We start from the raw sequence: 12,716 nt of genomic DNA on the forward strand, positions 1-12,716 counted from the left end.
CCTGTCCACATCTGGTACAGAGCCCCTGCCAGGGAGCCCACAGCCCTTTGCAGAATCAGAACCAAGTCCCCCACCACTGACTGGCAGCCACCTCTGGGGCAAAACGTGGCAGCTGTTTAACACCAATACCCCTGAAGGGCTGAAGACAGCGATAAAGGACATGACTGTCCCGGAGAGGGAGTTAGACCAGGGCTAACGGCCCTGCGCATGTGCCCCAAGGAGAAAATGCTCCAAGCAGCTCTTGCGTGGATGCACTTGACCTTCGTAGGTGGGTCAGAGTCCAAGCCCCAAACCCATCAGCTGGCGGGGAGCTCCCTGCGTGCGGCTGGGGTGGAGCATGAGGGGCCGCGGCGTGAGCCCAGGACTTGCCCCCCACACAGGCCAGAGCTCACCTCACACCCCAGGGCGACAGAGCAGCTCAGAGCGGCTGGGAGTCACTGCCCTGACCTTGGCAACAGCAGGGCGGGCAGGGACTCTGCTCCCGTCAGCACGGATGGCAGCTAGCGGAGCGCGCTGCTCGCCCATCCCGGTGGGATGTGAGGGGACCCTGGGCATCCCCAGCACCCGCCCGTGGAGGGAACCCCCCCGTACCCCGCAGCATCTGCTTGATCTCCTTGCTGGCTTGGGTGGCGGTGAACTGGTGGACGATGTCCAGCGCCGTCTGGCTGTACGTGTTCCGGATGTGGGCGTTGATCCCGCTCTGAAATGCAGAGACAGATTGAGGGGAGGGGCGCTCAGGGCTGGCCACGGAGGTGCTCCCCCCTCGCCCCCCCCCCCCCCGCTGGCCACACCAGCCACACCCAGCTTGCAGGCAGCTCAGGGGTGCCACAGCGAGACCATCTGGGACAGACTCCCACAGGCTCTTGGCCTTGTGAGCAGCGCGTGGGCTCAGACAAACTGCCCTCCGCAGGCCAGCACCATCCAGCCAGCTGCATTGTGGGAGCTCAGTGGAGACCCGGGCCCGGGATTGGGCGAGGACTGGCCAGTGCCCATTGCATGGGCAGCATGGGCACTGCGGGAACCAGTGTGAAACCCACAGGGTGATTGGGGCTGGCTGGTTATAGGGGGATTGGGGGGACACAAAGCCAGTGGGAGTCAGACCCTCCCTGCCCTGCAGTCCAGGGTGAGTCAGTGCCCACTCCTGGCTCTGCAGGGATGCCCCCTGGACACGACAGAGGCCGAGCTAGGGTGACCAGATGTCCCGATTTTATAGGGACAATCCCGATTTGTGGCTCTTTTTCTTATATAGGCTCCTATTACCCCCTATCCCCTGTCCTGATTTTTCACACTTGCTGTCTGGTCACCCTAGGCCGAGCGGGTTTGCACACTGGACTCTCTCTCTCTCTCTCTCTCAGCCCCCCTCCTTCCCATTCACTTCCTCTCACTCCCCCATCTCAGCGGCTCCCCGGTGCAGTGCATCGGGCAGCAGAGCCCCCCAGTCCAGAGGGAACCCCCTTCCTCGGCACTGGACTGGAACCGAGACCCAGCCAGCTCCCCGGACCTGAGCCCGGACTGCAGCGTTCAGGCTGTGAGCGAGGGGTTCCTGCCGACAGAGCCGGGACGGGGGGCAGAGCTGGCTGGGTAACTGGGGCAGGGGGTGAGCAAACATGATACGCAGCAGTGCCACCCTGGGGACAAGCTGTCAGTCACCGAAGGAACGCCCCCAGGAGGGTGGGCTCCAGGAATGATGCTGCAGCACCACTCGCATTGCCCAGCGCCCCAAGGACATAGGGGGCACCAGGACAGGGGGATGCTCATTTCACAGCCCCCTTGCAAGCCAGGCCAAGAGCCCCCTGCACTGGGAGGGGCCCCCTAATGCTGGGAGAGCTGTCAATGGGGAACAGACCATGCCCTGCTACCCCAGGACAGGAGAGTCCCCCGACTAGTTCAGCGGCTCCTCCCCCCCCCCCCTGCCCCCGGATACACGCAGCGTGACGCAGGGGGCCTTACGTCCAGCAGGAGGCGCACCACGTCCGTCTTGCCACACAGGGCTGCCTCGTGCAGGGCCGTGCCCGCCTTGGTTTGCCGGTTGATGTCAATGCCAGCCTGCAGCAGGAGCCTGCCAGGAGCGCGTCAAATGGGTTAGCGACGCAGGCCGGGGGTAGGGGGGGAGAACAGGGGCAGGCGGGTGCAAGCTCCCCACATGCAGCTGTGCCGGCATCCCTCACTCCTGACCCACAGCCCCCTGCCAGCCCAGCCCTGCCCTGCCTCCAGCTCTGGGGCTGCCCCTCACTCCCAACCCGCAGCCCCCTGCCAGCCCAGCCCTGCCCTGCCTCCAGCTCTGGGGCTGCCCTTCACTCCCAACCCGCAGCCCCCTGCCAGCCCAGCCCTGAGCTCGCCCCCACAACAGCTTTATCAGTGCCCCTCACTCCCGACCCGCAGCCCCCTGCCAGCCCAGCCCTGCCCTGCCCCCACAACAGTTTTACCGGTGCCCCTCACTCCTGACCCACAGCCCCCTGCCAGCCCAGTCCAGCCCTGCCCTGCCCCCAGCTCTGGGGCTGCCCCTCAATCCTGATCCACAGATCCAGGGCAGAGGCTGCTGTTTATGGCAGATTCTGTGGCGATTTCGTCCCACACCCCAGCCCCTCTCACGGGGGGTTTCCCTAGAGCCCGAGTTGCCGAAGCAAGAGACTTGCTGCGCTCATCCCATTGGTGCCCACGGTGGGCGGGACCCAGCCGGAGGGACTCAGCCCCTGCCCCACCCAGATTCTAACGCGACGACTAAAATCCAAAGGTCCCCTCCCCTGTGGGGATGCAGCAGGGCTCTGTTCCCCCCACTCTGCTCCCCCGCCAGCCGGCTGGGAGATAACCTGCAGCCCCCCCCCCCCCCCCCCCCCGCCCACAGACACCCCTGGGATTGCTGATGGGCCCGGGAGCTGAGTGTGTGACTCCAGCCCTCCCCCTCCATGCTGCAGGGCCCGGGGGAGCAAAGGGCAGGGGCTGGGGGTGAGCAGAGAGGCAGCTGCCTCCATGCCGGCCACATCTGCAGCAGCTGGCAGCAAACCTGGCCGAGGTTACGGCACTGCCGCGAGCCAGTGCTGCAGGTGGGTGGCTGCGAGGTGCAGAGCCAAGGGGCTGGGGGTGGGGGGCACCCACCGCCGGATCCCACCCGGGCACCATCCCACAGGACTCTGCTGCTTCAAAGATACTGCCTGGCCCTGCAGCCTGGCAATGAGCTATCACCCAGGGGGGCCAGGAGGGGCAACGCTGAGCCACGGGGCCAACCCGCAGAGGGCAGCCAGAGTCAGGGCATGGCCCTGCGCTCAGTGGGAGCAGAGCGCGCGCAGAACATCCCAGGATTGGGCCCACAATGCCAGTTCTCCCAGGCTGGGTCCCTTTTCCCCTTCCTCTGAGGCCCAGGCAGGCCAGCACAACACACACACACTTCCTGGGGCGGGCAGCCGTGCCAGCGCTGCGACGGGCGGGCACCCAACCCCAGCCCTCTGACCAGCCTGGCTCCTGCACGTGCTCAGAGTCACGTCTGCTGCCAGACGCTGGGATCCTCGCCCTGGTCTGTTCACTCCCTCTGAAGCACCTGGCACCGGCCTCTGTCACAAGACAGGACACGGGGCTGATTGGGTCATTGCTCTGACCCTGTGCAGCCGTTTGTACGGCAGAAATCCACGTGTGCTGCGTCCGGCCCCTCCTGTCTGGGAACAGGGAGCCAGACTCCAACCCGGCTCGTGCAGCATGAATATCGCGCCCAGTCCTGGGGGCCGCGTTTTAAAGGGGGCGAAGAACGACAGGGGAGGGTACAGGGAAGAGCCACAAAAGTGCTTCAAGTGCTGGAGAAAAGAGCCGAGAGAGACTGAAAGAGCTTGGCCTGTCCAGCTTGGGAAAACCAGACTGAGTGACTTATTCCAGCGTCTAGGCCGGGCCCTTGGTGGGGAGACGCTAGGGGGTGCTAAGGGGCTCCGGGACCCGGCGGGGAGGAGAAGAACAAGAGCCAGTGCCTAGATGCTGAAGCCAGACAAATTCCCGCTCGCAATAAGGCACAAATTGTTACCGGGGAGGGTGGAACGAACTGCCCAGGGACGTGGTGGATTGTCCATCCCGTGAAGGCTTCAGATCGAGCCTGGGAGATGCTATAGTCAAACCCGAACTCTTGGTCTTGGTGCCGGGGTAACTGGTGACGTTTTCTGACCCGTGCGAGGTTCAGACGAGATGAGCGATGCTCCTTTCCAGCCTTCATCTCTATGCATCAGCAGCTGGCTCACGTCTCTCCACCTCACCAAGAATCCCACGGGATGTCCAGGTGGCCCAGAGGCTAGAATTCCGTGGCAGGGCCTCGTCCCACCTATGGCGACTCTCTAAGCTCCAGGGAGAGTTTGTGAAGACGCCAGGCAGTGAAACCCATTGTTCGTCCCTTGGAGAACGCGCCCAGCTAGCCAAGAACCCGAGCTCCAGCCGCCCTCGGGCTGTTGGCTTTAGCAGAGGACGCTAGAGAAACGTACATGGAATCCAGGCTCGATTTGCTGGAGACACAAGAACACCCAGCGCGGGAAACGGAGCAGCCTCGCTGCAGTGAGTGAGACGCAGGAAGCAAAGGGCCAGAGAGCTCTGCCGGTGGAGCGATGGAAGGGGCTGGCGGGGAGGAAGGGAGTTATTTACCCCTTCCCTTAACACATGAACCAGGGGACACCCCATGAAATCAACAGGCAGCGGGTTTAAAACCAATAGAAGGAAGTGCTTCTTCACACGACGCACCGTCAACCTGTGGAACTGCCTGCCAGGGGATGCGGTGAAGGCCAAAAGTATAACTGGGTTGAAACAGTAATTAGACACGTTCATGGAGAATAGGTCCATCAATGGCTATTCGCCAAGATGGTCCAGGACACAACCCCATGCTCCGGGTGTCGCTAAACCTGTCAGAAGCTGGGACTGGGCGACAGGGGACGGATCAGTCGGTAATTGGACTGTTCTGTTCATCCCCTCTGGGGCACCTGGCATTGGCCACTGTCGGAAGACAGGACACTGGGCTAGATGGACCACTGGCCGGACCCAATGTGGCCATCTGTATGCAGTAGCCCAGGGAAGGAGAAGGTTCCTGGGACAGCGTGCACCAGACTCGCTGAGCAGTAACTCCACGAGCAGCCGAGGGCGCACGCTCCAGTGGTTTGTGAACAGCACTAACCAGCGTAGCCCTCCGGACCGGCCCTCCCTTTGTGCGGCAGGACACAGGCCATATCCGAAACGAGGCCTGGGACAGCTCCACCCTAGAACAAGGAGTTACCATGGGGGGGGGGCACTGACTAAACTCCAGCAGCAGCCCTTGGGGGGCCCTGCTTTCCAAAGTGCCGTGTCGCCACCCGGGGAGCCAGAAGGGCCAGTGGTGGAGTGGAGGCGGGACACAGCTGGCCTCTCGGCCCACCCCCGACCCACATCGGGTCTCAGACCTGCTGAGATACCTGGGCTGTGTCTCCCCTGTGCTGCCTAGGAGGGGGTGCTTAGTGCCTTTGCAAAGCCCATGCACCAGGCTGCACCAAAGCGCCGACGGGATACGATGCCAGGGACTGCTGCTGGTACCCCAGGACCCCCCCCCCGCCCCCTGGGACTCAGGACAGCTCCCCTTCCCATTGCCTGGTTGGACCAGTTCCCCCCCAGACCTGCCCCTGTGTGCCACAGATGCTGCCCTTTTCCCTCCAACCCCCCCAGCTGGCAGCAGGCTGCACGCGGCCCCCAGGTGCGGGAGTCAGGGCTCCACCCAGTGACTGGCAAGGGGCACAGGTTTGCTGGAGCGGGTTATTTTCAATGAGCTGCCCAGCCCGTGGAGCTGGTGAGCACCAGTCTGCGCTGCCCACGATCTCTGTAGAGCCGGCGAAGGAAGAGGGGACGGCCAGGCCTTGGAGTGAAAGAAACTCTCTGTGGAGGACGCGGACAGCGGCTCGCCCTCCCCCAGCCCCGGCCTGGCATCCCTGAGCTGCACTGCACCGCCGCAGGCGAATGCCGTCCGGAGATGCCCGGGGGCTGGGGAGCTCGGCATCACCACTGATGAGGTCAAGAGCATATCCGGCAGGACAGCTGCTGCCAGGCTCCGAGAGGAGCCCCGCTGAGACCTAGACCCTGAGGAGAGGGCGTCAAGCCACAGGCAATTTGCTAAATGACTCCAGCAGCCAGGAGAGGCCTTGCCCTCGCTCTGCTGTCCCAGGGGGGTGCTGGGCATCAGGGACGCATCCCCCTAGCCCCTCGTCACGCTACCAGCCACTTCCACTGCAATGCCACAGCTGCTCCAGCAGGTGGCACCAGTTCAATGAGAAACCTGCACCACGAGCCCACTGCACGGCCCCCAGGGCCAGGCGCTCTGCGCCCCCCGAGACCCCCCCACCAAGGGCCAAGAGCCCCTCACCCTGAGCCCAGCGCCCCGGGACAGGTGTCTCTGGGGGAGGGGACACACGTGAACTCAGCCTGTGACTGCACCTGGAGCAGGTGCCAGGCTGGATAGGAAATGGCTTTGTGGGGTGCAGCTGGGGGCATGGGGGAGGGGCTCCCAGCCCCCCATCTCCTGGGGCGTTTCACACGGGGGACTCAGGCCAGGTTCGTTGCACTGACGACGACAGAAACGGGCTTGGAGCCTTTCCGCCAGTCCCTGAATTGCACTAAATAATAAAGCACCCACAGACCAGACACGCAGGGGTTAAATGACCCACCAGAGACTCCCGCCAAACGTCACCACTCGCTGCAAAATGTAACCCCTTCTGCCCCTCCACTGACCATTCTGGGTGGGGCAGCTGCTACCAACCCTCCAGTCCCTTCCCAGGGCACTGTCAGGGAGACAAACCCCAGACGCTCTTCCTGCATCACCGAAAGGCAGCCAGCTCTGGGGTGGAACGCGGCAGCTGTTTAACGGCGCATGAACATATTGCACAACACATGGGGACAGAAGGGAGAGATCCCAGTGCACACGGCGTGTAAGGAAGCCAAGCCAACCAAGCTGCTAGCACGGACCTTCACGGTGAGTCGCCGGCGAGCTCAATCCACGAGCCCCGAAGCCGGGATCGTGTGGTTTGGGGCTTTGAACTCTGAACCAGCTGGGTCTGGGCAAGGCCTGGGGCTAACCCCTCGTCTGCAGAAACTGCCATGGGGTCGCTCACAACCCTCCCTGCCGCTCCACAGCCACTGCAGAACCCGCCTGGCAGCCAGGATCCCCGGACTAGGACCCAGACAGGCAGCGCCCTCCCGCCAACCAGCCAGGGCGCTGGGCGCTGCAGCCCCGGGTTCAGAGGCACGCTCATGACAGCGCCCCTGTGCTGTGACCCCCGGGGCAGGCTGTGCCCCAGCAGTGACCAGAGCACTGAGCTCAGTGGGGGAGGATACGCAGCGACCCAGCCCCTGGCACTAAGAGGGGCCTGGCCTTGGGGGTGCGGCTGCCCGTAAGAGCCCAGCTTGGGGGTGCCCCCACAGTCAAGACCTTGTCTCCGGCCACTGTGGCCAAGGCAAAGTGAGCATCGTTCATGCACGCAGCCCCACAGAGCTCTCGCCTGCCGCTGCCTGCCAGGGTGGGCGGCTCGTACCCCATTCGCCTGCGCACACGCCCGGCGCCTGAAATCTGCCAGAGGAGGGGTGTCAAGGGGACAGGAGGGGGCAGCACACACCAGGACAGGGAACCCAGAGCACCACAACCAAACGCCGCCAGCCCCGTCAGACCAGGGACTGGCTGGGGCCGGAGACTGGAGTCACCAGCTGCCAAGGGAGCGTCTCTCTCCAGGAACCCCTTCCCCTGTTGCCCCCCGCTGCGGCAGCCGGGGCCCTCCCCCCGCTCACCTGATGATGTCGATGTGCCCGTTCTTGGCTGCCAGGTGCAGGGGGCTGGTGCCGTTGGGGTCGGTGGTGTCTCCCGGCTTGGGCTCCAGCAGGGCTGTGCACATGTTGCTACTCAGGAGCAGTTGGACCACCTGGGGCACCAGAGATGGAAGGGACAGGGCTGGAGAGACAGCTCGGCTCCCCTGGAGACGCAGATCCCAGCCCTGGGGCGGGACACGGCCCAGCTCCACGGTGCAGAGAGCACGGGCTGGGCCACCCACCCCGACACCAGACCCATCCACGCACCCTTGAACCGGATCCCCTGGGCAGGGCAGGCTCTGGACCGCAGGACAGGGCAGCCGTTAAGCTGTGGTCCAGGGCCTGGGCTGCTGACCACAGACAGGCCGGCGTTTTTCAGCGAGCCGGAGAACGTCTGCACTGGCCAGGAGAGCCCGGGCAGGAAGGTTTGTAAAGCGTCAAACTACCCCCAGTTTCTTCTGAGCCCCTGGGGCTGTTTGCCAGGCGGCCTGGCCCAGCGCCCCCAACCGAACGCTGCCCCTGCCAGGGGAGCAGACCCGCAGCCTGCCCTGCTGCTCCCGGGCGCTGGTCTGGGATGCACTGAGCTCCACCCTGCCTTCGGGAGCAGCTCACCTCCCCCCCGCTCTGCACTCTGAAGGGCAGGCTGGGCTCTTGGGGTGTCCCAGCCCCCGGTGCCCTGTGCCCCCCGCCCCGGGTGCTACATGCTGGCTGCAGGATTGCAAGGGAGTATTTTCCCAGTCTCAGCCGATGTGGAGCAGGAGGGAGAGCGGCTCCTGCCCTCCGTCTCCCCAGTGTGACCAGGGCAGCCGGGGCGTGAATCCAGATTTCCCCCGCTGGGGGTGAGAGCAGGATCCCGGGAGTGGAGTGGGATCCCGGGCAGAGGCAGGGCGAAGCTCCCCACGCATACGTAGCCCCAGCCGTGCCCGGGGAGAGGGCTGCCAGGCCAGCTGAGGCCTGCAGTAGGTTCCGCGGGTGCTGCTGACTGCGTCGTCGAAACGGGGCTCAGGCATCTGGATGGACTTACCCCGACCCGGCCAAACTCACACGCCAAGTCCAGGGGCGTCTTCCCGCAATTGTCCATGATGCACGGATTGGACTGGTGCTGCAGCAGCATCTCCGACTGCGGGGCGGGCAGAGAGGGCAGAGCTCAGCACAACGCCCCACGGAGCTGGCTCAGCACACGGAGCCCGGCCCACCCCTCGGGGCAGGGGCGTCAGGGCAGCATCAGCCAGAACAGGAACCATCCAGAGTACGTGGCACCATCCCGGGCTCCAGCTGGAGATGCAGTCTGACACCGGCTTGGCCAGTGCCCCTCAATCCCTGCCCGCAGCCCCCTGCTAGCCCAGCCTTGGGCTTCCCACACAGCTCTGCCAGTGCCCCTCAATCCCTGCCCGCAGCCCCCTGCTAGCCCAGCCCTGCCCCATCCCCCCCAGCTCTGCCAGTGCCCCTCAATCCCTACCCGCAGCCCCCTGCTAGCCCAGCCCTGAGCCCCCCCAACTCTGCCAGTGCCCCTCAATCCCTGCCCGCAGCCCCCTGCTGGCCCAGCCCTGCTCCATCCCCCCCAGCTCTGCCAGTGCCCCCCAATCCTGACCCACAGCCCCCTGCTAGCCCAGCCCTGGGCCCCCCCAGCTCTGCCAGTGCCCCTCAATCCCTGCCCGCAGCCCCCTGCTAGCCCAGCCCTGCCCCATCCGCCCCAGCTCTGCCAGTGCCCCTCAATCCCTGCCCACAGCCCTCTGCTAGCCCAGCCCTGCCCCATCCCCCCCAGCTCTGCCAGTGCCCCTCAATCCCTGCCCGCAGCCCCCTGCTAGCCCAGCCCTGAGCCCCCCCAGCTCTGCCAGTGCCCCTCAATCCCTGCCCGCAGCCCCCTGCTAGCCCAGCCCTGCCCCATCCCCCCCAGCTCTGCCAGTGCCCCTCAATCCCTGCCCGCAGCCCCCTGCTAGCCCAGCCCTGGGCTCCCCCAACTCTGCCAGTGCCCCTCAATCCCTGCCCGCAGCCCCCTGCTAGCCCAGCCCTGAGCCCCCCCAGCTCTGCCAGTGCCCCTCAATCCCTGCCCGCAGCCCCCTGCTAGCCCAGCCCTGCCCCATCCCCCCCCCAGCTCTGCCAGTGCCCCTCAATCCCTGCCCACAGCCCCCTGCTAGCCCAGCCCTGCCCCATGCCCCCCAGCTCTGCCAGTGCCCCTCAATCCCTGCCCACAGCCCCCTGCTAGCCCAGCCCTGAGCCCCCCCCAGCTCTGCCAGTGCCCCTCAATCTCTACCCGCAGCCCCCTGCTAGCCCAGCCCTGAGCCCCTCCCAGCTCTGCCAGTGCCCCTCAATCCCTGCCCGCAGCCCCCTGCTAGCCCAGCCCTGAGCCCCTCCCAGCTCTGCCAGTGCCCCTCAATCTCTACCCGCAGCCCCCTGCTAGCCCAGCCCTGGGCCCCTCCCAGCTCTGCCAGTGCCCCTCAATCCTGACCCACAGCCCCCTGCTAGCCCAGCCCTGTGCCCCCCCAGCTCTGGCAGTGCCCCTCAATCCCTACCCGCAGTCCCCTGCTAGCCCAGCCCTGAGCCCCCCCAGCTCTGCCAGTGCCCCTCAATCCTGACCCACAGCCCCCTGCTAGCCCAGCCCTGAGCCCCCCCAGCTCTGCCAGTGCCCCTCAATCCTGACCCACAGCCCCCTGCTAGCCCAGCCCTGAGCCCCCCCAGCTCTGCCAGTGCCCCTCAATCCTGACCCACAGCCCCCTGCTAGCCCAGCCCTGAGCCCCCCCAGCTCTGCCAGTGCCCCTCAATCCCTGACCGCAGCCCCCTGCTAGCCCAGCCCTGCCCCATCCCCCCCAGCTCTGCCAGTGCCCCTCAATCCTGACCCACAGCCCCCTGCTGGCCCAGCCCTGCCCCATCCCCCCCAGCTCTGCCAGTGCCCCTCAATCCCTGACCGCAGCCCCCTGCTAGCCCAGCCCTGGGCCCCCCCAGCTCTGCCAGTGCCCCTCAATCTCTACCCGCAGCCCCCTGCTAGCCCAGCCCTGGGCCCCTCCCAGCTCTGCCAGTGCCCCTCAATCTCTACCCGCAGCCCCCTGCTAGCCCAGCCCTGGGCCCCTCCCAGCTCTGCCAGTGCCCCTCAATCCCTGCCCGCAGCCCCCTGCTAGCCCAGCCCTGAGCCCCCCCAGCTCTGCCAGTGCCCCTCAATCCCTGCCCGCAGCCCCCTGCTGGCCCAGCCCTGCCCCATCCCCCCCAGCTCTGCCAGTGCCCCTCAATCCTGACCCACCGCCCCTGCTAGCCCAGCCCTGTGCCCCCCCAGCTCTGCCAGTGCCCCTCAATCCCTGCCCGCAGCCCCCTGCTATCCCAGCCCTGGGCCCCCACACAGCTCTGCCAGTGCCCCTCAATCCTGACCCACAGCCCCCTGCTATCCCAGCCCTGGGCCCCCACACAGCTCTGCCAGTGCCCCTCAATCCTGACCCACAGCCCCCTGCTATCCCAGACTTCTTGAAATAGCAGTTATGCCAAACTGAAGGGTGATTCTGGGATAGGGAGAAATGTCCCGCCAGGACGAGAATGAAACCTACCAAGCTCCCTGATGGGTGACCAGCTGTCATACATGTGGCCAGGCCTCCAGCCCCAGCTGCTATCCCAACTCACCCTTCAGTCCCCTGCCCTCTGGCGGGGGCACCCCCCCTCTGCGCCTTACACACAGAGCGCCAGCCAGCCAGCGCCCACTGCCCACGTGAGCGGGCAGATCCAGGAGCCTGGCCAGCGCTCAGAAACGCAGCCGCCCGCCCCTCTGGCCAGCGCTCAGAATGCCCAAGGGAAGAAAGCCAGCTTGGGGCGGGCAGCTGAGCACATGGGCTTGCCCAGCTCCCGGCTCCCGAGATGCTCCCCATCCTCCCATTCCCTCCAGCCTCCCCCATGCTGCGGAGCGGCTGCCGGCTGACCGTGCTGTCAGCCCACCAGTCCTGACCCAGCGCCCAGCTCCCAACTCGTGGACCAGGCCCCCGGGAGTGGTCAGCGAGCCCGGCCCCCCTTACCACGTCATAGTGCCCGTGCTGCGCCGCCAGGTGCAGGGGGATCTGCCCCTCGTCCGACTGGACGTTCACGGCCGACCCGGCTTTCAGCACCATTTTCATGGGCTCCTTCTTGCCTTGCCAGGCAGCGTAGTGCAGGGGCCGCATCCCTGCGGGGACAGAAGGGGAACGGTCGGCTGAGCAAGAGGTGCCCCCCCAGCCAGCAACCCGGCCACAGCCCGCACGGGAGGCCTAGCTGAGTGGGTGCCTCCCGCCTCCAGCCCTGTCCAGGGAGGAACCGACAGAGCGGCTGCCCCCGGAGCCGTGCGTGGCCCCGGGCCAGGGCCAGGAGTGGAAATGACCCGCTGGGGGGGTGACACGGCAGGGAGAGGAGGGGGCACGGTAAGAGGGACAGGAGGGGGCTGCCGAGGAGACAGGTTCTGGGCAGTATCCCCCCTAGGGCTGGGGGGTGCCTAAGCTGCAGGGGGGAGCCCGAGAACTGCTCACAGCCAAGGCAGAGTCAGGCTTCCCGGCTTAATGGTGCTGCTGAGGCCTGCCCGCATGCTGGGGGTGAGGGCGCTGGCACCGGACGAGCTCTGAGCTCCCTACCCAGCCCCAGCGGTGGGGTCCCGCCAGCACACTGGCTGCCCTGCTCTGGGGCTCGGGTCTCTAGGGCATCAGGCTGGCAGCATGGAGAGCCTGTGGCCCCTGCCGGGGGCAGCCGGACGGGCACGGCCCAGGCACCACTGCTGTCCCCAGGCCAGTTACGGAGCTCCCTGGGGTCACACTGAGCTCCCAGCCCCTGGCAGGGACCCCGGCACTTGCCTTTATTGTCCTTGATGTCCACAGCGGCCTGGGCCTCCAGCAGCAGTGAGATGAGCTCCGTGTTCCCATTGAGAGCAGCGTGGTGCAGGGCCGAGAACCTGGGGAGACAAGGCACAGGGGGAGACCGTGACCTCGGGCGCAGAT

The 12,716-nt window shown here is 66.1% G+C and overlaps 1 protein-coding gene across 5 annotated transcripts in view; it reads right to left on the reverse strand.

Annotated features, from left to right (window-relative positions):
• Positions 1 to 12,716, reverse strand: part of CASKIN1 (CASK interacting protein 1) — a 158,054-nt gene that overhangs the window by 39,309 nt on the left and 106,029 nt on the right. For all 5 annotated transcript variants that reach the window (XM_024102265.3, XM_024102264.3, XM_042853052.2 and 2 more), the window contains exons 3-8: positions 12,573 to 12,670; positions 11,772 to 11,917; positions 8,804 to 8,899; positions 7,762 to 7,892; positions 1,951 to 2,059; positions 592 to 700 (exon numbers count right to left, since the gene is read on the reverse strand). In XM_024102265.3, the coding sequence (XP_023958033.2) occupies positions 592 to 700; positions 1,951 to 2,059; positions 7,762 to 7,892; positions 8,804 to 8,899; positions 11,772 to 11,917; positions 12,573 to 12,670 (689 nt within the window). The remainder of the gene's footprint in view (positions 1 to 591; positions 701 to 1,950; positions 2,060 to 7,761; positions 7,893 to 8,803; positions 8,900 to 11,771; positions 11,918 to 12,572; positions 12,671 to 12,716) is intronic.

The sequence above is a fragment of the Chrysemys picta genome, chromosome 10, assembly GCF_011386835.1.
Source record: "Chrysemys picta bellii isolate R12L10 chromosome 10, ASM1138683v2, whole genome shotgun sequence".
NCBI lineage: Eukaryota > Metazoa > Chordata > Testudines > Emydidae > Chrysemys > Chrysemys picta.